The following is a 26,956-nucleotide window of genomic DNA, read 5'->3' as shown; positions in this document are numbered from 1 at the left end:
CAATCCGCTATTGTATGCAGACCTCTTCAACCACCCACCAGCTCTCCTGTCTTTTAGACACTCTTTATTGTCATTTATGGCACCACAGGATGTCTTGGTGGAATTTGCTTGGCATAATGAGTGGTCAGTTATGACAGTCGTTAATCACTCTCTCATCACTGACCCAACCATCTGTCCACCAGTTTTTGATCTGCCAAGGCACCTTCGGTCATCTCTGAACTGGTTTCGAACAGGGCAGGGGAAACTGCAGCCAATCTCAACTTTTTTTTTTAAATGACCCATAGTGCAGCTGTGGTCAACTTCAGACTATGTCGCGTATCACTGTTAGGTGCCCACTGACTTATTTTGATGGCTGTCTACTGACTCTTCACCTTGCTGATGATGACACCATTCAGAGGCAGGGCACATTGCACATATGCCCCTGATGAGGATGAGGAGGAGGAGGATGATGATGATGATGAGCTGTGATTACTAAAGATTTAGACAGGAATACATATTTTATTAGAATTACATATTTTAAGCACAATATAGTTTAAGAAAGTAAAGATGCTTATCATAGTGGGCATACCAGCCTTCATGAACCAATTATGAACTAAATTCTGCATTAAAAATAAAAATATGCTGTATATGTAATGCATTTCCGTAAAATAAAATGCAAATGAATTTTAAAAAATTACCAATGTGAGTCCTGGAAATATTTCAGGACTTTTGAAGTTGTATTACAGTAGCCCTGATATCATACTAAGTTTAGGATCTCAATATGCTAGGCACTGCACAGGCCCATATTAGAAGACCATGCCTGCTCCAGATTGTGACAATATAAATTGACAAAACAGATTACTCCCATTTTGTGGATAGTGAACTGACTGTGAATATATTGAATACAATTTTCAAAAGCCTGAAAGTTCAAATTTCAAGTCATATGTGACAGTCTTATTGAAATTCAATAGGATTTAGGTGCTTACTTCATTTTTTGAAAATGGTATTTAAGTCTCTTAGGCACTTGAAATGTTTATCCTGAGTGGCTTGCTAGAGGTCACAAAAGAAGTTGGTGGCAGAGCTGGAAACTGGTTTGGAGGGCAACATCTAAAATATCACAATGCAAACCATGTACTTTAGTACTGAAAAGAAAAAATCAGCTCTCACAGTACAGCAATCTAATCCACACCAAATTAGAGAAATAAATTTGTTTAAAAGCACCAATGAAAAGTGTGTTCTAATTGAGCTACCGCAAATAGACAATTTAGTAGTCTAAATCCCTGGAGGGAAGTGCCTGGGTTTGGAAATGGGTTTTGCTTTCAGGTAAGGCTGATTTCTGCTCTGTTGACAATGATGAACACAGAGTACAGGCTTTCAGTAAACAAAACAAACATTTCCTTATGTATAATTTATTAATCATTTCTAAATATGCTTTACAAGAGCTGTTTCACTGGGACACAGCAGCCTCACAAGCATGATAAGATAAGATAAAATTTGCACACTAACAGTAATCCCTATCAAACAGAGGACACTTAGCAAATACACCTCAAAAGGTCAGAAACTAGATTGCTTTATGCTGACATTAGTGGAGGATCTTGTCACCATGGTGTAGCATGACTCTTTTGTCAGTACATTAATATACACAAAACCTTTTACCCTTTCCTAGCCACAGCTCCTTTGATTTGTGCCATTTGAGCTGGTTTTGTTTGTTTTTAACTCTGGAGTTACTATTGATTGTTTCTCATTCAAGTATATAATGTCTTTAATATTTGTAAAATGTTCTTTCCTCTTAAAGTAAGACTATAAAAATGGCTAAATTATCCTGGCTTGGAGGAAACCCAGAACAAATCTGTTTTAGCAATCCATCTGAAAATACAATTTCAGTAACACAAGACATTGTCAAAACTTGTTTGCAGTTCAGGGTTGTTGAATTCAATTTCCTGGTGCAGATGACTACCTTGCATCATGACACTATTCTTTTCAATAGCCCTTCAGTAGGATATGTATATAGTACACAAGACAGCAGTAGAGTTCCATTTTTCTTGGAGACGTGCCTGTGCCAGCAAGTCTTGATTCAGATCCAAACACCTGCAGATTTTGGGTTTGTACAGATCTGAAGACGTGGTTCTGTCTCATTTTTTGTTTTGCCCTAACTATGATATTTGGCAACACTTAAGCAGTTGATTAAAATATAACGTAGCTAACTCATGAATTGTTTTAAAGCAGTTGTGTCCATTTTGACTTACTTTCTTAGGTAGTAAAACAGGACACTTTATTATCTGGCCTGGGGTTTAAAGAGCAAGACTAGGAGTCAGAAACCTGTGTTCTGTTCCAAGTTCAGCCACATGTTCCATAGCCTTGGGAAAAAGTCACTTAGGTCTAAAACTTAAAAATTGGCCATTTATTTTGTGTTCCCAGCATGAAGACTGATTTTCAGTTGTGCAGCACACCTGGATCTCTCTCTGACTTCAACTGGGGTTCTCCATATTTCTGAAAATCAGACTGTCAGGATGAGTTGTGCTTGGCATCCAAAAATTGAGATGCCCAATTTTGTGGCCACATTGAAAACGTTGGTCTTAGTCCGGATGTCAAAGGACCTAAACACCCACAATTCCAGCTGAAGTTAATGGGAACCGTGGGTACTTATTACCTCAAAAATCAGACCACTTGGGCATTTAAACATTAATTTATCTACTAACCATCATCACCAAAGTTTTAACTTTTTGACCTTGGTAAGTAACAGTGAAATTAATTTGGAAAATTAACATGGGAAACAAGAAGAGAGACTAACTGCATAACTCAGTGTTAAGATGAAAGTGGATAAAGGAAAATTTACAATGAACATCAGGTAAAACTTTCTAGTGAAGAGTTGATAGACTGTTCAATAGTCGTCCAAGGAAAGTGGTAAAGTCTCATCATTTGAGTCTTTTCAAACTACAACAAACAAAGTACTCAAATATGCTGTAGAGAACAATCCTCTATTGACAAAGAGAATGGACTACATGGCCTAAGAGGTTTTTAGTCTTCAATTTCTAATTCCAGTGATGGTCTGAATAGTGTGACAGACCCAGACCAGTGGGGTGCAGGAGTCTGGTAGAGGGCAAATATACTGGTCACTGGGTGAGTAGTTTTCTGTTCCCTGAGTGACCAGAGCAGGGTCTGCACTAGAGTAGTCAGGAACTTGCTAGAACCAATTAAGGCAGACAGGCTGATTAGAACACCTGCAGCCAATCAAGGCAGGCTAATCAGGGCACCTGGGTTTTAAAGGGAGCTCTTTCCAGTCAGATGGGGAGGAGCCAGAGGAGAGGAAGTGTGTGAGGAGCTGGGAGCAAGAGACACAAGGAGCTGAGACTGAGAGGGTGTGCTGCTGGAGGACTAAGGAGTACAAGCATTATCAGACACTAGGAGGAAGGTCCTGTGGTGAGGATAAAGAAGGTGTTTGGAGGAGGCCTTGGGGAAGTAGCCCAGGGAGGTGTAGCTGTCACAGCTGTTACACGAGGCACTATAGACAGCTGCAAATCCATAGGGCCCTGGGCTGGAACCCGGAGTAGAGGGCGGGCCCGGGTTCCCCCCAAACCTCCCAACTCCTGATCCAGACATAGGAGGAGTTGACCCAGACTGTGGGGAAGATCACTGAGGTGAGTAAATCTGTCAATAAGCGCAGGACCCACGAAGGTAGAGGAGGAACTTTGTCACAACAGACATAGGCTAGCTCTGATTGCAGTCAAATATCTAATTTGTTTTGGAAAGCTCATTAAGGTGTATAGGTTGTACTAAGGTGTCTGAACCTCTGGTAGATCCACATTTTTCTTTAACAAAAGCTGATTATAAAGGTTTGGGATTTGCCTATTTAATGCCTCTGGCAACCTTTGATCTCACTGAAGATTGGTCAAAATCTTTCAGCCTTTAAAACAGTCCAGGAGGTCAGATGAGATTTATTGGGGTTTTGTTTTACTAGGCAAGAAAGCTTCTTTACTTGAAAAGTGAGAATTGCTGTGATTTTTTGTTTGCTCACATGTGAGTAAGTCGTTTAATTTAGAGAAAAGGCAAAATGGGTGGGAGAGTGAAGAACTGAGCTCTAACTAAATGCACACCTCTGGTCTCTGTTTTAACAGCCACTTTGCCCTGGTTGACCTTTACATACAGAGCATTAGAACAAGCAAGATTATAACATAGTCCTGAGCCATATGATATTTGGACCATGGGAAAAGGGTAGCCAACTGCAAGCTTTATTGTTAATCCATATCCTCAAGCAATTTGTTTCTTATTATTATATCCTTTTCTTCTTTGTTTTAAAAATGAATTTAAATGTACTTTTAAGTGAAGCATATTTCTGCAATCCCTATTGAAAGGGCTGCAGAAACTGGCCCTCGGTGTCACCTTAACTTAAGTTTGGTCTACACTGGGGGGTGTAACGATCTAAGATATGCAACTTCAGCTACATGAATAGCGTAGCTGAAATCGAAGTATCTTGGATCAATTTACCTCGGGTTCTCACCGCGCGGGATCGACGTCCACGGCTCCCCGTGTCTACTCCGCTACCGCCGCTTGCTCCAGTGGAGGCCTGGAGTCAATGGGAGCGCGTTCGGGGATCGATATATCGCGTCTAGATGAGACGCAATATATTGATCCCCGAAAAATCGATCGCTACCCGCTGATACGGCGGGTAGTCTGGACCTACCATTAGAGTCCCCTGGAAGTAGTTAAGACCTGTGTAACAAGCTGGTCAGTTTTTCAGCTTCTTTATTTCTAGTCAGAGTCTAGATTCCAGATCTTGTTTCCTCCTTGAGCTGGGAGGAGAAGTTGGGGTTGGTGAGAGAGAGAGAACATCCTCCTCTTCATATTCATGTTCTAATTAACCCTTAGTGAACCCCTTCCTTTCCTCTATTAGTATAAAATATGCACATCCCATCACAAATGCTTTATGCTATAAATATCATTTCTGAAATTTTCCCCACAACCTATTTTATTAGTTTATCCCACCAAAAATATATGAATGAAATTGCTTCCACTCAGGCAGGCCAACAACACACAATTATTTTTAGGCCAATCTATTTTAGGAGAAGTGATAAACCAAAAAAGTAAAATCTTGCCCTCACTGAGTGACTTTGAGGCAGAATTTTGTCATGTAACTTTAAAGCTTATTCTCCTCAAATTTCCTAAGAAAATTCTACCATGGGAAGAAGTATGATGTGAAATTTCAGGGAGATTGTTCCATATTTCTACCTGGAACCAAAGGCTCAGTGAAGACTATCCTTGAAATGTATCTCTTAGTATAGCCTAAAATCATTAACCCTTTGGAAACTAAAACTAACAGCATCAGTAGTTGCTATAATTGTGAACCAGTGTCAGCCGCTCCATAATTAAGGTTGAAAGCAGTTTCCCATTTTCAGCAATCTATCATCTAAACCTTTTGTGACACTGTAGATCTTGTTAGAATATGTTAAGGAATATATCAAGAGACAATGAAATATATTTAATTGTAAAGAAAACCAGATTGTATTTCTATTAGTATGCCAGTGGTAACATTACATGAAGTCCTATAAGCAGTATTTCCTTCTTCATTTCAGGTTTAATGTATCATGGAGTAGTTCTATTCCCTCCCCTCCCCTTAATGGGTCAGGCATGATATTGTTACAGAAGTAGATGGTTTCTGAGACCAAAATGAGAAATCACCTTAAGGCAGAATTCTTCTTACATATGCTCTTCCAAATTACCTTACATGTATACATGCCAAAATTTGTGTTTTTAAATTTCAGTTTTAAAAGGGACTCTAACACTCTTTGAAGTCTCTTGAGCAGTTTGCCTGGGAGGAAATGGCTATTTTCAGATAACTTGATCTGGCTTTTGTCAGGCATTTTCCTCTAAAGTAACAGCAACATAGCAGGGAACTTTTAACACTTCCTCATGGACACTTTACTGATCAGGCATTGTACTGATAAGGCATAGTCCCTGTCTTCAAAAACTGCAAGCATCTGAGTTCACTGTCATATATTGTGTAAATATAAAACACAATGCACATTTTTATCATTTTAAATCAAAGTACAATGTAACCATAACAATTACTTACGTATAAGGGATCTTTCCAAGGGTTCAAAAGCTCAGCAGAGTGGAATATGAGACAAATCTTAGAGAATTTTTCAGTTACATCTTAACTGAAAGGCTTGTCATATGACTCTTTCAGTAAAGCGCAATCTGAGATTTGAATTTTTCATCCTCTGAAGGATGTTCACACAAGGTGTGAAACAAACTATCTATTTTACCAGCACTATAGTAATACAATAGTGACCTTTTTTTTTTTTCCTGCCATACTCTCACCTTTTCCCCACGAAGGAATGCCTTTCTTTACACATGCTCCTTTGATATCCAGTCTGGGAACTTCTGCATAACATAACATGTTGATTCTCCCCAACTGTTGCATGTGGAGGACTTCTATTGATTTAAATGGGAGTTCTCCCTGCTGAGTTGCTGCAGAATAGGTTTTTTTAAATATCATTTTAATCTCAGCATTATTTTAAAGAATTACTTCTAATGTTTGGCATTGTATAAGACACAAAATTAAGGACAGTTTCTCTACAGGAAGGTGTTTCACCTAGGTCAATATTTTTGGGCTACTTCTAAAAAGTGAGCCTTAAGAAGCGAGGGTAAACAAGGAGAGACTATAGGGGCTTGGTGAGGAAGGCAATGAGAAGGGCATCACAGTGAGCTAATTAATAGTTGTCACCACAGATTTATGAAGTCTGATATCACTCCAGGTGGACTTCTCTTTCCAGCTATCTTGTGGTTTTATACTGCCACCCATCACCATAGTATCCAAGTGCCTTCCACCTAAAATTGATAGTAATAACAAGATCCCTGGTGGACTTCATGGAGTCAGGAACTTCTCTCTTTTAGGGGACAAAACTCTGCTGTTTATTGATTTCCTTTAAAGATTTCCCCTCCTTTTCTTTTGTTTTCACTTTTGCACTTCCTGGCTAAAATATTTTTTTAGGCATAAAGAGCATCTTCTTTTCTCCTACTCCTTTTATCTCCTACTCAGAACTCATTACTTCTTTTACAGAATATTCAGCAGCTGTTCCAGGCCTCCCAACATCATATGCTGCTATCCTAAGAATTAAATCTGCCAGTTCATCTTCAGTACTCTTTAATTCAAAGAACAGGCCACGATTAAGCAGCCCTTCATTAGGAAGCATATCTTCACCAGGCTGGAGAGGAACAGCGCAACACTATCGCTCACCAACAAACCTCTATCACTTCTCAGAGGCCTTCAAACATGATGGTAAGTCCAGTTCTCCCCTCTGAATCTTTGAAGAGACAATGTATATATGTGGCTTTGACATTTTTTTCAAAACTGGTACCGTTTTATCAGGGTGCTTCAGTATCTCACATTGGTAACACTGAATTCCAGTAAACATCATGCAGTAAAAATGAGCTTCCTTCTTTTTAGAGTCCTTAAATTAACCTTAAAGTCAGCAGTTTAAACATTCTCTCCTACAGGTCCCTAAAGGGATTTTATTTTATTATTGCAGCCTTTGCAATGTAAGAATGGGAAACTAGAAGTGGAATAAAATTGCAGTACAATCCAATCTGATCTACTCAACTGATGTCTATACATTTGAAAGGCACTGCAATGAAATTTCAATCCACCTTTTATGGGTTTTTTCCCAAGTTGCTCTCGTATTTTTCGTATTGACTCTCAAATGATAGTTATGTGGATTAAAGCTGCACAGTGCTTCTTATGAAACTTTTTTTTTCAAATCTAATATAGTCTATAATCCTCTGACACACAGAATACAATGTGGTGTCACTTTTTTAGATGCAGAAATTCTCAGTTACAATAAATATTTCCTATTATTAAAATCACATTTGTTTTCTCTTTATCATCTTGTTTTCTTTAGGGTGAGCCTTAAGAGAGTGTTAACAGAATTTACAAATTACAATATTCTTTCCCCCAAGTAATCCCTATCTCAACAAAAAAGGCAAGATTATTTAAATTTAGTGAACCAAGGAAATGACAAAGGGAAGAATCACAAACAGTATAGACCAATAATAATAATACCAGGATGGAATCCTGTGGCACCTTATAGACTAACAGACGTTTTGGAGCATGAGCTTTCGTGGGTGAATACCCACTTCGTCAGTTGCATCTGACGAAGTGGGTATTCACCCATGAAAGCTCATGCTCCAAAACGTCTGTTAGTCTATAAGGTGCCACAGGATTCTTTGCTGCTTTTACAGATCCAGACTAACACGGCTACCCTCTGATACTTAATACCAGGATGATTACAATAGCCTTTTCAGAAAGGTACTTTAGCATGTACTTAAATGTGGCATGTTATGCTTAAGAGTGTTCATGAAGAAGGATGACTTAAACATAAATTTTTCTGATTTGGGGCCTATGTTAGCCCTACCTAGGAATACAGATGAACTGAATCCTGAAAGCAATTGAATTATGACCATGTTAGAACTGGATTTTGTTTTCTGCACTTGCATGTGTTGTGTAATGTTCAGTGTATTTACAAAATCAGGTACTGTCTATGTTCCTGACCTTGCAGACTCCTCCCCTGCAAACCTACTTACAGGCAAGAATCTGGAAGAATCAAAGTAGTGGAAAGAGGAACCAAAGTTGGCTAACTTTAGTAGCATGTTGACCTTTCACAGCATGTGTCTGGAAATTGGAAGTAGAAGGCAGCAGTTGGTTGCTGGAAGAGGAAAGAAGGCAGATTTTATGAATAACATAAGCTGGAACAATAAAGGAACTTCCTTGTGAGAGACCCTGATGACTCCTATGGGGCCGGGGCTGAAAGTCTGGTAAAGAGGCATTTTATTAGGATTAAATGACCACAGTTTGGTGTTGTTTTTACATCCGTGCCTCTGGAAAACAATGATTTTTGTCAACTAGGTTTAATGCAGCCTGCTGTGCAGTAGGCTGTAGAAAGCGTTCTCCTGCTGTCCCCAGCCCAGACCTAACATGGCCCACATCAGGGCTTCTTGGGTTGGGACTTCGGAGAGTGCTTATATAACTAACACACACCTCCTGGGTGTGGTGTTCTGTCCAGTCTAGTGGCTCCAAGACCACTTAGAGATAAAATGAGTCTCCTCTACTGCCTTAGCTAACAGCCAGTTGGCTTTTAGCTTATGCTGTAGAAGCTCATGCACTAAGCTCCTGCCCACTGGCAACCAAGGTCTGTCAGAGTTACACATGGTCTGCATTGTAGTTCATGTAAGTGGATAGACAAAGTCATGACTAGAGCTGTATAAATTGTTTTTTTTATTTTGCTGGCAGTTCCAAAAATAAGAAAAAAATGAATGTTTCAGAAGAACCCCAAACCAACTTTTTTCAGAATTTAATTAATTTGGAAAGTCAGGGGAAAATGTTTGAAATCAAATGACACATTTAATTACCTTTCCATTCGCTGCCATCCTGGTTCTTTGTTACCTATAGTTGAAAGAATTATTGGTATGGTTTTCATCACCACTTAATTTAGTCTTATTAAATTTCTTACCCTAAACATGCATTTAACAGTACTTGCTAAAATCAAGCTACTTATCAAAACACAATGTTGTGATTAAAAGAACTCTACATGGAAAATATCACTGGGTATGTCTACACTGCAATTAATAACCTGCATTTGGCCTGTGCCAACTGACTCAGGCTAAGAGGCTGATTAATTGCAGTGTAGGCATTCAGGCTTGGGCTGGAGCCCAGGCTCTAAGACCCTGTGAGGCAAGAGAGTCCCAGAGCTCAGGCTACATCACAGTTAAACATAGGGTGGCCAGGTTTTCGACTGGAAAGTCTGGTCAGATCTACTGACTGGAAACGCAAAGTCCGCTTATTGCAAGTGAGGGATGTAGGGAGGCACTAAGTCATCATCCGCTCCAGCCCCTACTTATCCAGGGCCACCTCCTACCTTTATTGGCGGCTGCAGCTCCCAGCCCTGACTCCACAGGTGAGTCTGTCCTGACCCAAGTGGTCGAGAGAGGGAAAAGCAGCAAGCAACTGGGCGGAGGGGGAAGGATGAGTGGACAAGGTGGGAGTGTCACAGGAGAGAGGCAGGGCAGGGACTGGGGGGGAAGAGGTGGGACAGGGGTGGGGCCTTGGGGGGAAGGGCAAGGGCAGGGGAGGTTCTGGCACTCCAGCTAGAGTGTCCAGTTTTTAAATATTACCAAGATGGCAACCCTAATTAAACAGCCCCTGTAAGCCTGAATCAGCTGGCAAAGCCAGTTGCAGGTTTTTAATTGCAGTGTAGATATAGCTACTGAGTGCTAGATTCAGCATTTTCAAGTCTGAGTTAATTGAAATATCTGTAGAATATCTTATTGCCTGCCAACTTCCTGTTATAAATGCCTGCACGGAGAACGTTGGCTGATGTTGTATGGACACTAGGTATCTTCCTCTCCCAAACCTTACAGCAGATGTCTGTTTCAGATGGCAGGATTGGGAGAACTTGTTTAGCCTTCAGAATGTGGCACTGCTGAAAGAGGCTATTAAGAGAATGTAGAGTATATGCATCTGATGTTGGGAGAATGGTAGAATAACAGCAGTCCAGTAACTTAGTCTGCTTGTGTGAGCTTGCTAAATAAATGGCTCTATTTTGCAACCTATATTAACATTGATCCTGCACTGGTGCACCGTCATCTCTAACTACACTGAAGTCACTGGAAATCCATGTTGTTGCAAATGTCTGCCCTCACAGAACATGCTGAAGGCCTCCAGTGACTCCATTAACTAAAAGTAACTGAGGTCTTCTGAATCTTTAGTTAACTAACTTCTTAAGTTAACTAAAATCAGCCAAGTACTTCCTCAGTAGATCAAATTTTTCTATTTTTATATATAATATACTGGAAATTACAGTCCCTTGTATTAACACAGTGAACATTAACTTTACATAGATCAAATAATGCTGTTTGAATTTGGAATAATTAGATATTTTGCTGTGCAGCACTTTGGTGGTATTTTCTTTTTGGTTTTTGAGAGGATGTTATTACTTGGCAGAACGGCGTTATCAAAATGGATGCTACTACTTCGTTCTCAGGTGTTGAGTCAAAGCTGCTCCTACTACTAGTATAAACTTGTAAAGCAAAAGTATTAATGTCACAGTCCTTTATTAATTTGAAAAAGTTTGTCTGAGGGCTCTTCTAATCTTTAGATCAGAAAGGTATTTTTTTAAATAACTGATTTTTAAATAACTGATTTTAATATGACTGAATTATTTTTTCAAATCATTGTCTCAATACACTGAAGACTCATCATGAGATTTCAAAAAGTGATTAACGGCTTAAACTGCCTGTTTCCACGGCAATAAAAGTTAATTGAAAGACCCTGAAGAGTCACCTCAAGAAAAAGCCAGTGTAGATTAAAACCAAACAGTGAAAGAATAAGTACTGAATTGAACACAATATTGAGCAACAAGTAAAACCAGATTCACATGAACCAAAGTGATTCTTTCCCTTCTTAAAACCAGATTCCCCCCCCCCAAGTTGAGTATAAAATGTCTCTGCAACTTACCCGTCACAAAGTGACTGGTCCCTGTAGGGGGAGATGGGCACAGCCCCACCTGTGTCATAATTAATTAGCTGCTTCCCCAACTGAGAGATGGGACTGGTTGTGAGGGTAAGGGGGCTAGCTGATACCTAAAGACACCAGGCCCTTCTAAAAGAGCTGAGAGAGCTCAGTCTGGGGGTTGAACCACAGCTACTGAGCAAGCTTCTGTGAAAGGCCTTGAGTCAGGGTGTGCAAAAGTTTGGGTACACTGGTGGAATAAGCCTGGGGACCCAGCCCTCTACACCAGTGCTTCAGGGGAACCAGCCTGGGGACCAAGTGCACAGTACCAAAGCAGAGGGAAGGAATCAAAGGGGGCTCACATGGAGGACTGAAGAAAAAACCACAGAGTCTGAACTTTTTTGCTTATTTGGACTTCTTAGTTTAAGCTTGTTTCATATTTGGCCAAAGGGCCAAGTCACATCTACAGCAGTGACCCATGTTTGTAGAGCTCATTAAGGAACCATAGGAAGAGGGGACTGAGGCAGAGCACAGCAGAGTCACTCATGGCCACAGGCAGGTACTTGGTAGGCATCCACCCTGTTATATTACCTATTTTTTTTTTCCCGAAGCAGCTAATTTCCAAGAGTGATCATGTGACTCTGCAGCATAGACATGGACATCTTGGTGGTTCTGTGACCGGTGAAGTACTTGTGGTTCTGTTTGTTTAGATGGGTGGATTTATTACAGGGAAACTGATAGCGATCTCTCTATTAGGTTGCCTAACACTATGCATCATTAAAAGAAAATCTTGTGATCCTTCTTTCAGGAGCTCTAACATCTTCATTGTTTGCTAGTGACTCTGAAAAATTTGGCATGGAGAAAGCATTGGGGCCAGAAAAGAGCATTTTCTTTGTCCCATGAAGTTCTGTTCAGGTTTAGCAGTTACATATTTTTGAAAATGCTGTTTTCTTTTTCCCATGTGCTACCCAGGAATGTTTTGGCAGTGTGCCAGAATAATAACTGATCATGAATGTTCAGGCTCTCACCACCATAAAAACAGCCTGTTCCTAATACACAACTGCTGCTACCTCTCCCAAAGGGGAAAGAGCGAGCCAGGCTCAGCAACCTTCTATAGCCCTCCTAACACAGAACATGAGTCTCCCTCCCCCCATGAGGACACCGCACCTTGTATGAGTGAGGGAGAGAGGGGATGGTTGCCTTGAATCAACCCTGTAGACCAAGCACATGGTTCCCTTTGCCCATCCTCTCCCCTCTCACCCCAGCATAACTGCCATCTCCTTATACTGGCTAACAGGGAGTCCTGTAACACTGCTCTACAGCCAAAATGGTTCTGAAATAAATGTAGTCCAACTTTACTAATTCTGGGTCACTGAGAACAAAAATGATGCTTAAAATTGTTGATTGGCTCTAGTTTTCAAGATATGCTATTGGGTCAGTATATAGGACCCTTGACTTGGGAATGGCGGAGGATAAGTGAGTTATAAAGGGAAGGGATCTCAATTTAAACCAGAAATGACTAAAATACATTTTTGACTGGATCTATGAATAAATCTATGACTGGGTTTGGACAGTACTTGCTTTTTAGGCAAAACAATGAATGATGCAATCTGAAGTTGGTATTGCGTCATACATGATATGAATTGCATCATGTTATTCCTAGAAGTCATGGATGATGCAATCATAACGAAGCTTACATCACTCCGCTGAACAAATTGCCCTATATCAGCTCTAGAAATCATACAGGGTCGTGCTCTCTTATTTGTCAGTGTTTGATTTTGCAAAGGGACACATTTCTGTTTAGCCAAAGTGAGCAGAGATGCCTCGTACTTGTGTGAACAGTGCAGATAACTTCTGCTATGTTTGTGGTGAAGTGACTTTTGCATCGCAAAAGCGCAGTGTAACCACTATGGTTAAGAGAGCCTATCACCTTTATTTTGGCTGCAAAATTAGAGATCAGGACACTTGTGCAACAAATCTTCGCCAGTGGTTCAACAGGAAAAGGAAATCTATGCCTTTAGCAGTGCCAATGATTTGGAGAGAGCCAACAGATCATACCAGCAATTGTTACTTTTGCATGGTGCCTCCAGTTGGGAAAGGTGTGTCAAAGAAGAAAAAGTGGACTGTGCATTATCCAAACATTCCATCAGCTATACGCCCAGTACTCCACGGAGAAGGACTACCAGTTCCTGATGCACCAGAATCATTCTCACTTGAGTCAGACAAGGAGGAGGAAGCAGATTAAACTTCTGGTCCTGAACCATCAATGTCACAGGACCCACATTTTCTCCCATCCTCCACTTCTAAGACAAGGTGAACTGAATGACCTTGTCAGGGATTTGGAACTACCCAAGGTTAAGACAGAGCTGTTGGGCTCCAGACTACAGCAGTGGAATCTCCTGGCAGGCTATCAGGGCAAATAGAGCCCATCAATGCTTGGAGACTATTGCTGGACAGTGACAAGAGATGCTCCATTTAATGAATACAAGAGACAAGCCAAGAAGCGCCGAGTAGACACTGAATAGGACTAAACTATGTACATAATAGTTTTTTGCCTTTTGTTTCGTAATACATTTTATTTATATAACCCTTTTGCTGATTTTTAAAGTGTTACATAAACAGGACAGGTGAAATATTTTCATGTAAAGCAACCATAAACATATGAAAAGACCTAGGTTTACAATTTATGATTACAACTCTACTATCTACACAATATACATAGACATAAAATGTAAAAACTTAAATAGCTTAGAAAGAGTAGCCAATCAGTTGTTTGTCATATTTGAATTCACATCAAAATACATAATATCACATTTTATCTCTGAAACAGACGACTTCTCTAATTGTAGACCAGTGTAATACAAGCTGTGCTGCAGCACTGAAGACTTAGGGTTAAAACCCAACCAATGATGCATGATGGATGGTCTTACAATTGCATATAGTAGAATTTATTACTACCTTTTTCCTTTCTACAAAAAAATGGAAAACTATATGCAACCTCCTCAAATTAGCTGAACATTTCATTTGCAAAGTCAAGCACTTGAAATTAGGCCAGAGTTCAGGTTGCCTGTGCAGACTTGATTGTGTCCTCTTGTACATATGCATTATGATGGTCTTTAATTACATGATCATATATTATTTTTCCACGGGAGTCCCATGACATTCAGAGCACAGGCTGCAAGATGCTCTGGTGATGAATCAGGACTCTCTAGTGAAGAAGGCTGTTTGTTTGTAGGACCCTGGCCTCATTTTATGTAGAAGTTGAAAGGTCTTTAAAGAACAAAGCAGGGAACTATAAAGAGAAAGATTAAGGCAAGTGAATCCGCAAAGGAGAACTCTGTTGTATCTCTGTCTCTGCCACAGAGTTCCTGTATAATGATGAGCAAGACACTTAAGACAAAATTTGGCAATTGGTCCCTAATTGTGTGCTCCTCATTTTCAAGGTGTGTGTTATAGAGTGGATGGGTGAGATTCTGTGGCCTGCATTGTGCAGGAGGTCAGCCTAGATGATCATAATGGTCCCTTCTGACCTTAAAGTCTATGAGCTTGAGACGCCTAGGGCCTCATTTATAGGAATGGTGGGCTCTTTCCACTGCAACTGAAGCTAATGGGACTTGTGTATACTTGGAATCTCTTGAGGTTAAGGCACAGAAATGAGTTCATGCATGGCAGTCATGAAGGTCTAGAATTCTGATCTTGGCTCTACCACATGTTGATTATGCGGCCCTGTTTTTTTCACCCAAATACAGAGCAGAAATATTTCTTGAACACCTGCTTTTTTACTATTATTGATAATTCTACCATTTCATCTAATAATGGACCAATAACAGGACTTGATTTATAAAAAATTAAAGGAGGTTAATGTAATTATTGCAAATCAACATGGATTTATCGCAAAATCCTGTCAAATTAACTTGCTATTTTTTTTATGAAATTATAAGTCTGGTTAATAAATAGTACCAATGCAATGTACTTAGATTTATGTAAGGCATTTGACTTGGTACCACATGATTTTCTGATTAAAAATTAGAATGACATAAAGTTAACACAGCACACATTAAATGGATTAAAAATAGCTAACTGATAGGTCTCAATGTAACTATAAATGGGGAATTGTCAGCGAGCAGGTGTGTTTTCCTGGGAGCCATGGAAGGATTGGTTCTTGGCCCTGCGCTATGTAGCAGTATCAGTCACCTGGAGGAAAACAAAATCAATGATGAAGTTGGCACAAATGGTAAATAATGGAGAGGACAAGTCATTAATTCAGAGTGATCTAGATCACTTGGCAAACTGAGCACAAGCAAACAAAGTGTTTTAATACAGCTAATTGTAAATGTATACATCTAGGAACAAAGCATGGAGGCCATACTTATAATATGTGGGACTATCCTGAGAAACAATGACTCAGATAAAGATTTGTGGGTCGTAAAGGATAGCCAGCTTAATATGAACTCCCAATGTGAAGCTGTAGGTCAAAGGAGTTAATGCAAGTGTGGGATGCATAAACAGTGGAACCTTAAGTAGGGAGTAGAGAGGGTATTTTACCTCTACATTTGCCACTGGTATGACTGCTGCGAGGATACTGTGTCCAATTTCGGCGCCCACAATTCATAAAGTATGTTGAGAAATTGGAGAGGGTTCAAAGAAGAGTCACAAGAATGAGTAAAGGATTAGAAAACATGCTTTATAGTGATAAGACTCAAATAGATTGATCAATTTAGCTTAATGAAGAAAAGATTAATTGATTATAACCTGTAAGTACCTATATGGGGAACAAATATTTAGCAATGGGCTCTTCAGGCTAGCAGAGAATGGTAGTACAGGATCAAATTACTTGAAGTAGAAACTTGACAAATACAGACTTAAACATTTACACTTTATTTAAGAATATAAGTGATCTCTCTCCTGGAATCCATCTCCATTCTCTGACAAACAGAGGCTAGGGACACCATTCCTTATCCATCCTGGCTAATAGCCGTTAATGGACTTAACCTCCATGAATGTATCTAGTTCTCTTTTAAACCCTGTTATAGTCCTAGCCATCACAACCTCCTCAGGCAAGGAGTTCCACAGGTTGACTGTGCGCTGTGTGAAGGAGAACTTCTTTTTATTTGTTTTAAACCTGCTGCCCATTAATTTCATTTAGTGGCCCCTAGTTCTAGTATTATGGGAATAAGTAAATAACTTTTCCTTATTCATGTTCTCCACACCACTCATGATTTTATATACCTCTATCACATCCCCCCTTAGTCTCTCCTCTTTTCCAAGCTGAAAAGTCCTAGCCTCTTTAATCTCTCCCTATATGAGACCCATTCCAAACCCCTAATTATTTTAGTTGCCCTTCTCGGAACCTTTTCTAATGCCAGTATATCTTTTTTGAGATGAGGAGACCACATCTGTACGCGGTATTCAAGATGTGGGTCTACCATGGATTTATATAAGGGCAATAAGATTACTCTTTGTCTTATTCTCTATCCCTTTTTTAAGTATTCCTAACATCCTGTTTGCTTTTTTGACTGCCACTGCACGGACTTCTTCAGAGAACTATCAACGATGACCCCAAGATCTTTTTCCTGATTTGTTGTGGCTAAATTAGCCCCCATCATATTGTATGTATAGTTGGGGTTATTTTTTCCAATGTGCATTACTTTACATTTATCCTTATTAAATGTCATTTGCCATTTTGTTGCCCAATCACTTAGTTTTTTGAGACCTTTTTGAAGTTCTTCACAGTCTGCTTTGGTCTTAACTATCTTGAGCAGTTTAGTATTGCCTGCAAACTTTGCCACCTCACTGTTCATCTCTTTCTCAAGATTATTTATGAATAAGTTGAATAAGATTGGTCCTAGGATTGACCCTTGGGGAACACCACTAGTTACCCCTCTCCATTCTGAAAATGTACCATGTATTCCTACCCTTTGTTCCCTGTTTTTTTATCCAGTTCTCAATCCATCATCTTCCCTCTTCTCCCATGACAACTTTATTTACATAAGAGCCTTTGGTGAGGGACCTTGTCAAAGGCTTCCTGGAAATCTAAGTACACTGTCCACTGCATCCCCCTTGTCCACATGTTTGTTGACCCCTTCAAAGAACTCTAATAGATTAGTAAGTACTTTCTCCAGTGAGAGTAATTAACCACTGGAACAATTTGTCAGGGGTTGTGGTGGATTCTCCATCAATGATGATTTTTAAATCAAGATTGGATTAATTATTTTGGGGGCGTTCCATGGGAAGGGTTATACAGGAGGTCAGACTAGATGATCCCAAAGGTCCTTTCCAGCCTTCAAATCTATGAATAATAGTACTTGACAATCTGAGGCACTGAATTCCACAAATTGATTGTATACTAAGTTGTATTTCCTTTTTCTATTCTAATACGTGAGCAAGAACATAAAATGAGAAGAGATAAAAAAGGTATGAAGTGTCACAACAAGGATGTTAATACAGAATAAATCAAAGCCTTTATTTAACCAAGATACATCCACTGAGAAATAGGTATAGGCAGGCATATGCCATCACTTACTATTTTAATTTCCCACAGGCAACATTTTTTGTTCATCATCAGGCCTTTTATTAACACCCTGTCAGATCTCTATGTCTAACTTACCTGCTATGGTAGTGATCATATTTTATATAATGACATGTCTACCTTGGAGAGTGTATGTGTACATATTGCAGGGGGGGCTGACGAGTCAGCCAGTTTGTGCACACATTTAAAATTGTAAGTTTTCATTTTCAGCAGCAATATGGCCAATTACCATAATTAATAGAAATTTTTGAATTAGCATTGTACAGGAAATAGTGGATTGGAAATATTTCTTACAGTATTTTCCTTACATTTAAAATATATTATATGATTTCAACAAGCTACTTTTGGGTATGAAATTTTAAAAGGAATCCAAACTATACACTTGAATTCATTGACAGTTTGGCTAATTTTTAGCTACTCTGGTATCAAAGGACTCTCCAATGCATTTTTATGCTCACCAGATTCTGAATCATATTGGCTCATTGATAGTAAGTGTATCTTTGTTTTGTATATGATGTTGGGCAGTTTATTTCAATGAAGGGAGGAAAGTACAGTGTGCGACCGCCAGAACCTCAACTGAGTTGGGAAGTGTCTTATCCTACGATATAGAAATAAATTGGCCTGATGTGATCAATGTTCAATGATCAGAAATGTGAATGTACCGTAAGTAAGCAAAGTATCACAATGCAATGTCTGAAAAATGCTCATCTAATCCTTGGCTTTTTTTTTTTTTTTTTATCAGCAACAGACAATTTGGATGTCTGTTGTTAACACTCACCCACTGAGAAGTGGGCTAAGAACACCAATACTTTACACATACTGAACACAAAGCCTGTACAACAACTGTAACATACTATTGGGCTGATTTTCCAATTTCTGTCATAGACAATCTGTTGTAAAATAATAATATAATAATTTACATTTAGTAGCCTTTTCCTTACCAACCCTGACACTTGGAACACACTTTTGCACTGTAGTCCACCAACTATAGCCCCCTCTTTAGTTACTTATTTTCCTGAAAAGGCCAATATTTAGTATTTTAAATCTATATCCTCCATATTTTTTTCATATTATACACAAAAAAATAACACCTAAGTTAAACAAATGTTATTTAGGTTGCAAAATCAATCCCTCAAAAGTTAGGAAATACTAAATTATAAATTACATGTTCAGCTGTAATTCTGCCCCCTTGTGGGTCTGCATTATGATATAGTCTTTAATTACCTGACCACTTACAATTATTTATGCCTCTTTCATTGCACAAGATGGACTGCGTTCAGGGAATGATGCAAATGTTTGATATTTTTATTTTCATCATTCTGTTAGTGGTCCTAGCCCTAGTTACAGTACAGCATGCAATGAGTGAAGGATTACACATTTCCTTATGGTCTTTTCTAAGATGTTCATTGCCAAGGTACCTGAGTGTCACACAAATAATGAACTTATGTTCACTGTGAGAAAAGTGTGTTTTTATCCCCATTTTACAGATGGGTAAGCTAAGACAAAAAGTCTTTTCTGAGGCCACTTCAGGGATTTCCTTACACCCCCATGAATTTCCCAAACATCCTGCAATGGACAACTAGTTACATACAGTGTTGCCAATTCAGTCATTGGTTGGAAATTTGAATTGGAATTGAAACATTAATACATCCTCTTAAAGCATATACAGTGTATGATAAAATACTTGTACCTGAAAAAGTATAATAAGTTTGAAAAGTACAAAGACTAGCTTCTTCACATAGTTGTGTTTTTCTGACAAAGTTGGCACATTCATTTCCACAATGTTGGTCAACCTTATAATTTCAAATTATGATTTGTAAACCAGGTCTAAATGAGCTCTCCCCTGACAGCTAGTGATGAGCCAGGGGAGGGGGGAAAGCTTCAGGACCAGACTGTTTACATGAACTCACCTACTCTGCCTAGGTATCCAGCAGACAAAACAGTGTTGCCCAAGTTATCAATTTTGGCTGGTGTTGGGTTACAAATCACTTTAGTATTGAAAGTGGGGGTCGTGAAATGTTGTTATCTTTATTGTATGAGTTAAAGGGCAGCAGAACTATACTTGGCATGTCCTGATTGAGATGGTCACCCTCAATGCTTAATTTTTTCCACGTTGAGCCCCGGCACCTTTAGGCTTGGCAGTTCATAGCACCCCAGGACCTCTGGGCTTGCCACATCAGTTATGAAAGTAAAACACTTGCTTGAGCCTGGCTCTTCTTTCATTATAAATTAAGCACTGGTCACCTTCAAATTAACTGCACTTGCTAAGCAAGGAGTTTGATTGGCAGATCCCAATAGGGACAACACAGGGGTTTTGCTTGGTGGTGTGGGCTGTGCCTAAGAATCACAGGCACAATTTGACTGCCCCTCTCCCCTATTTAAAAATAGAGCTTATTAGGCTCCATAGAGAGTGTTTGTTTTGTTAAGTGACCACTAGAGCTGAAATCACTAATAGTCAGGTCTAAGTGCTTAGACCTGTTGCAGGGCAGCATTTCTGTGGAAAAGACAGCCTAGCCTGTCTAACACTGACAGACCTTGGTTGTCAGTAAGTGGAATCAAACTAGTGACCTCTGAAGCATAGTGCATGAGCCTCTACCGCATGAGCTAAGAGCCAACTGGGTATTAGCAAAGACTGTAGAGCAGAATCATTTTATCTGTCTCTTTAAATGGTCTCGTGCCACTAGGACAGGGACAGGACACCACACTCAGGAGGTGTGTGGGTTACATACTTCCCCTAGCTGAGGAAGCATGTCCCAAGGTTCAGAGACTTGCCAGTTGAAATCCCGGACGAGCCCCGACTTGTAACACTGACAGACCCTGGTCATCAGTGGGCAGGATCGAATCTGGGACTTTTGGAACTTAATGCATGAGCTAAAAGCCAACTGGCTGTTATCTAAGGCTGCAGAGCAGACTCATTTTGTCTATCTCTTTAAGTGGTTTCACTGCCACTGAATGGGACGCAATAACACATCCGGGATGTGTAGGGGTTACACCTGGGCTTGCGGTGAGTTTCCCCACAGAGGGCTGAAATCACTGACAGCTGGGTGGAACCTCAAGAGACTGACTCGCAGAGGTCACAGTGGCAGTGGCAGCAGAAGGTGACGGCACAGGACCATTGACAATGGTATCGTGAATGGTGGCACGACAAATAATAGCAGCCAGAGTGAGCGGCAAGCAGCTGAAGGAACAAGCAAGATGCCTTCTCCCCTACTACCTCCCAGGGTGGGAGGTGAACTCATGCAAAAGCGTGTCTGAACTATGGGTCTTCCCTGGTCAAGGACAACAACTATGAGTGGGGTGCAGTAGAGGGAGAAGGGAGGGGCATGTTAAAGGAACATTTGTTTGTTGGACTATGTTTTAGTGACTTTGCTCCAGAATGCTAGATTTGTGACTGAGAAACTTATATAAATATACATTTCCTAGTAGGCCAAGATTTTTAAAACATATTATTTGCCAAGGTCATTATCTCACATTCTTGCTATCTCAAAAGGTCATTATCTTCGAGTTTCTGTACTAAACATTTTTATTATAATATAATTTTTACATGAGAACATAAGAATGGCCATAATAGAAGCAAAGATTTAGTTCAGTTCAGAAGTTGACTAGTTAGAGCACTTAAATTGACTCCTTAAATGAAGAGACCCCAGTACTTTTTCAATGGATATCTCTCCATTGATTGATACTTTAACAGCAACAGTAGTAACTACAGCTACAGCTCATTTCAACTAATGTATTCTCTTTTCCCCACAAAAGAACAGTTATCATCTTTGATACCATCTAAGAGACTGTCAAAGAGGGGTGTTTTGCCTTTTCAAATCTCTCTGCAGCTAAAGGTAAAGGGACCAAGGGATGCTGTTAAAATAAAAGCCTTTACTTACTACTTTACATTTCAAATGCTGTAACTGTTTTTCCTTCTTTTTTGTACATTAATGAAAGGATTTTTCATGGTGTGTTAGCCATGTACTAAGCAGGCTCAGGTCTCTGTTTACCAACACCTGAATCTTGTTTAAAACTGTTTAATGTTGGATAATGACTGAGTTATGTTAGCACCTGTGCCCCATTTGGTCCATCTAAATTAATACAACAGGACATGTTGCGGCCCCCTGGGAAAGGATGGGGTGAATAACCCCATGAGAAACAGAGGCTGAGGGGAGCTGAACTGATGGGGAGCTGAACTGAGGGGTACTGAACTGCTAGGGGTGGGGGGGGTGGGGGCAGAATTCACTGATGGGCTGACATGGAGCTGAGAGCTCCTGCAGCTGGGCCCAAAATCAATTTTCCCAATAAAATTGGGAGAGTGGGCAACACTAATTGTCTCACACAAACCCTAGGGAAGGGCAGGGGGGATTCAAAAATCAGGAGAGACAAAACCCCCACAATATCTTTTAAAGTTGAAATCTTGGTTTGGGAGAGGGTGGCAATTTCTGGAGTTCTGGTGGTCCATCTTATAATTTGTGATCTGTCAAGGGTGGCAGTACTGATCAATGAGATTTGCTAGCACACAATCCTGCACCCACACACTGTCCCAATTAAGTCAAACAGAGTGAGGGTACAAGGGTCTTGGCCATAGGTGCCAACTCTGGGGGTGCTTCAGCCCTAGAGCACCCATGGAAAAAAATTAGCTGGTGCTTAGCACCCACAGACAATCCTCCTATCAGCTCCCCCTCCCTCCCAGTGCTTCCCATCTGCCAGTTGCCCCATCACTCAACTCCTCATCCTCCCTCCCAGTGTCACCCGCCCGCCGTGTGTGCAGGAGGTCCGGGGAGGAGAGGGGTTGGAACGTGCTCGGCGGAGGGGAAGAAGCAGGGCAGGGTTGCTGCCCTTCATCAGTGGAGATGACATGGACGATGGTTTTAAGTTCCGTGAGTAATTCTGTGGCTAAAGAGATCGATGCACGAGTGGCAGTCCTTTCCGCAGGAAGTGTGTCAGTATCTCAATACTGAGGAAGGGATTACAATCTGTGCTCACTCAGTCTGCCACTATTTAGACTCAGCCTCTGTGCATCAAAATACATCGGTGGTTGGGAAATGACACATCTGGTTTCCACTTTTGGGTTCTGAAATGCCGACGGGCATGATCCGGGGTTATCCCCATTCTGTATCTGGCCTTGGTTTGAAAAAGTTTATAGTCATTCATTTGGTGCTTAGGCATTTCAGCTGCCACCTCTGCTAAAGGTCCACTGAGCTGTGGCCTCAATTCTACCATGTACTGGTCTTCAGGGATGCTGTACCCAAGACAGGCTCTTTCAAAATTTTCCAAGAAGGCCTCAGTGTCATCACCTGCCTTGTAGGTGGGAAATTTCCTGTGATGTGGAACCGTAATTGGCGAAGGGTTGTTAGGATTGGCTGGCGCATGCAGCCCAGCTTGCGCTAAGTCCAGTTCATGTTTTCTCTGTTTTTCCTTCTCTTCACTTTTTTTTTGTGGTTTTCCATTTCTCGGTGGTGGGCCATGTCTTCTTCTTCTTGTTTCCTTCTGTGGGCCACCTCTTCTTCTTCTAGTTTTCTTTTGTGGGCTGCCTCGTTGGCTGCTTGTTCTCTTTTGTAGGCTGCCAGTTTGATGCTTTCTTCCTTTTCTTTCAGCTTCAGTTGTCGCCTGTGTTCAGCTTCTTTGATTTGTTCTTCTGCCTTCCTTTTTTCCTTGGAAGTCATGGTTCCTGTTTTCTTGTGTTGGGGTGCCCTCTGGTGTTTATTGTCTGAACTGCAGGCTCTGTTGCCTCCTGGGGTCTGCCTAGCAACAGTGCCTTTTTCCCTTTCTTCCTCTAGCTAATCTTTTCAATGTAAAGTAAACCAGAAAAACCACTTTATTTGCATGTGTATAGTGCTAGTATTTGACTCCTAATGGGAGTGCTATTGTTTCACAAAAGACCCTTTTGTCACAGCTTAATGGTTCCTTGCTTAATATGCAAGCCAGAAACTGCAAGAGAGAGCAGAGAAAAAAAAATTCTCTCTGGTTCCCTTTAAAACCAAACTGTTTCTCTCTGCTTAAAAGCCCCTAGCAGAGAAAAGAAAAATATAATATTCCTACTGGCTTCTGGATTCTATCTATCCCACCGCTCCCACCATATCATAACCTAGTCCCAGATTTGGACCTTAGCGTCCAAAATATGGAGGTTAGCATGAAAACCTCCAAGCTTAGTTACCAGCTTGGACCCGGTAAAGCTACCACCACCCAAAAAATTAGTGTTTTGGGGCACTCTGGTCCCCCCAAACCTTCCCTGGGGACCCCAAGACCCAAATCCCTTGAGTCTCACAACAAAGGGAAATAAACCTTTTCCCTTCCCCCCTCCAGGTGTTACTGGAGAGATACACAGAAACAAGCTCCGTGAATCTAAACAGAGGGTATGTCTACATCTACAATTTTGCAGCGCTGGTTGTTACAGCTGTATTAGTACAGCTGTATAGGGCCAGCGCTGCAGAGTGGCCACACTTACAGCAACCAGCGCTGCAAGTGGTGTTAGATGTGGCCACACTGCAGCGCTGTTGGGTGGCTTCAAGGGGGGTTCGGGGAACGCGAGAGCAAACCGGGAAAGGAGACCAGCTTCGCCGTGGTTTGCTCTCGCGTTCCCCGAACCACCCAGCAAACCGCAGGGAAGGAGACCTGCTTGCTCGGGGGTTCGGGGAACGAGAGAGCAAACCGGGAAAGGAGACCAGCTTCGCCGCGGTTTGCTCTCGCGTTCCCCGAACCACCCTGCAAACCGCAGGGAAGGAGACCTGCTTGTTCGGGGAACGCGAGAGCAAACCGGGGAAGGAGACCAGCTTCGCCGCGGTTTGCTCTCGCGTTCCCGGAACCACCCAGCAAACCGGGGAAGGAGACCAGCTTCGCCGCGGTTTGCTCTCGCGTTCCCAGAACCACCCTGCAAACCTCAGGGAAGGAGACCTGCTTGCTCGGGGTTCGGGGAACGCGAGAGCAAGCCGGGGAAGGAGACCAGCTTGATTACCAGAGGCTTCCTCAGGTATGCTGGGATACCTGCTTATTCCACGGAGGTCAAGAAAAGCGCTGGTAAGTGTCTATACTTGATTACCAGCGCTGGATCACCAGCGCTGGATCCTCTACACCCGAGACAAAACGGGAGTACGGCCAGCGCTGCAAACAGGGAGTTGCAGCGCTGGTGGTGCCCTGTGTACAACTCCTAAGTTGCAGCGCTGTAACCCCCTCACCAGCGCTGCAACTTTGTGATGTAGACAAGCCCAGAGGGATTCCACCCTCCCCATTTCCAGCCTTGGAAAACAGAAGTACCGAGAGCTAATCTCTCTCCCCCTCACCCAGAGGGAATGCAAAGTCAGGATAGTAAATCTAACACACACAGATTTCCCCCCTGACTTCTTCCTCCCACCAGTTCCCTGGTGAGTACAGACTCAATTTCCCTGAAGTTTCCCCCCTAAAGAAAAACTCCAACAGGTCTTAAAAAGAAACCTGTATATAAAAAGAAAGAAAAATACATAAAAATGGTCTCTCTGTATTAAGGTGACAAATACAGGGTCATTTGCTTAAAAGACTATTGAATAAACAGCCTTATTCAAAAAGAATACAATTCAAAGCACTCCAGCAACTACACACAGGTAAAATAAAAAAAAACATATAAAACACTATCTGATCTTTTGTACTTACAACTGGGAAACAGAAGATTAGAAAGCAGGAAATAGAGAAATCCTTCCCATAGCCGAGAGGGAGATAGGCACAAGACAAAGAACTCAGACACAAACTTCCCTCCACCCAGACCTGAAAAAGTCTGATTTCCTGATTGGTCCTCTGGTCAGGTGTTTCAGATTACTTCTTTCCAGGTGAAAGAGACGTTAACCATTAGCTATCTGTTTATGACACCATCACTGCTGGAAAAACACAGGCACATCACACCATTAGCCAATCTAGACCTGGCAAACTCATCCTGGCATCAGGTGGTTTAGGGCATTGATTTAGCTGCCTCTTTCTTGTCACAGACTTACAGCACTGTTGCAAAATATGCAGTCTTGACCAGCTAAGCAAGACTTCTTTTAAATAGAAGGAAAAAGGAGAGAGGAATGAGAACAAATAAGATAGGGAAGAAAAAAGGACACATTCCATAGAAGTGTAGGGGTGGGAGGAACCTAGAGAAGTCACCAAATCTAGCCCACTGCGCTGAAGCAGGAACAATTAAACCAAGAGCATCCCTGGCAGGTATTTTTCTAACCTGTTCTTAACAACCTCCGAAGACAGGGATTCCACAAACTCCCCTGAAAGCCTATTTCATAGGTGGTGGGGAGACAAAGGGCATGTCTACACTGCCCGACACTTTGGACTAAGGTGGTATGAATAGCATTGGGTACCGAAGTGCTGCACTGAAACTCCTCTTCCCCATATGGATGCTGCAGGCATGAACTTTAATTTCTCAGGACCTTTAAGTTTGTGCCTGCAGCGTCCATACTGGGAAGTTATAATGCAGTACTTTGGTACCTTATTTCAAACTGCAGAGCAGTGTAGACATCCCAGGTCTCACATCCCTGGGGGATGGATGAGATTAAGCTGATGGAGGTGGCTTTGTTATGTGTCTCCCTCTCTCTGGCCCCGTTGGGTCAGGACATGTCTCAGGATTAGGTGAAGAAGTTCAGGGATCCCAGGAAATGGTGGAAGTGGCAGCAGTGCTCAAGTAGCCATATTTTCTCCCCTCAAGTCTCTTTTTTTAAGGACCCCAAAAGGGAGTGATGGTTGGAATAGCCTGGCCCCTCATTACTTTATCTAGCAATTAGGCCCAACACGCCAATTTTGGTTTATTGATTTTCGATCCTCAACTCCTAGTTTACCAGACATGATCTTAATATAGCCCTTGAGTTATACCAGTAAAGCGTTTTTGTATGGACTGTTTCAACTTTTCTGTCTCCCTTTCATATCATTCCCATCAACATGTGTTGTTATCAGTTATTGTGATATCTTATAAACTTTCACTTTTCTCAGCTGAGCTCACAGTTAGG

At 41.2% G+C, this 26,956-nt stretch overlaps 1 protein-coding gene across 5 annotated transcripts in view; it reads left to right on the top strand.

Moving 5' to 3' along the window:
• Positions 1–26,956, top strand: part of CNTN5 (contactin 5) — a 1,071,723-nt gene that overhangs the window by 664,582 nt on the left and 380,185 nt on the right. For 4 of the 5 annotated variants that reach the window (XM_050940408.1, XM_050940418.1, XM_050940428.1 and 1 more), the window contains one exon: positions 7,040–7,258. The exons of the other annotated variant lie outside the window; for it this stretch is intronic. In XM_050940408.1, coding sequence (XP_050796365.1) covers positions 7,040–7,258 — 219 coding nt within the window. The remainder of the gene's footprint in view (positions 1–7,039; positions 7,259–26,956) is intronic. 5 annotated transcript variants of the gene reach the window in all.

This window comes from Gopherus flavomarginatus, chromosome 1 (genome assembly GCF_025201925.1).
Source record: "Gopherus flavomarginatus isolate rGopFla2 chromosome 1, rGopFla2.mat.asm, whole genome shotgun sequence".
NCBI classification, from domain to species: domain Eukaryota; kingdom Metazoa; phylum Chordata; order Testudines; family Testudinidae; genus Gopherus; species Gopherus flavomarginatus.
The sequence above is the reverse complement of the archived record's forward strand: the minus strand, read 5'-3'. Positions and strand labels throughout refer to the sequence as shown.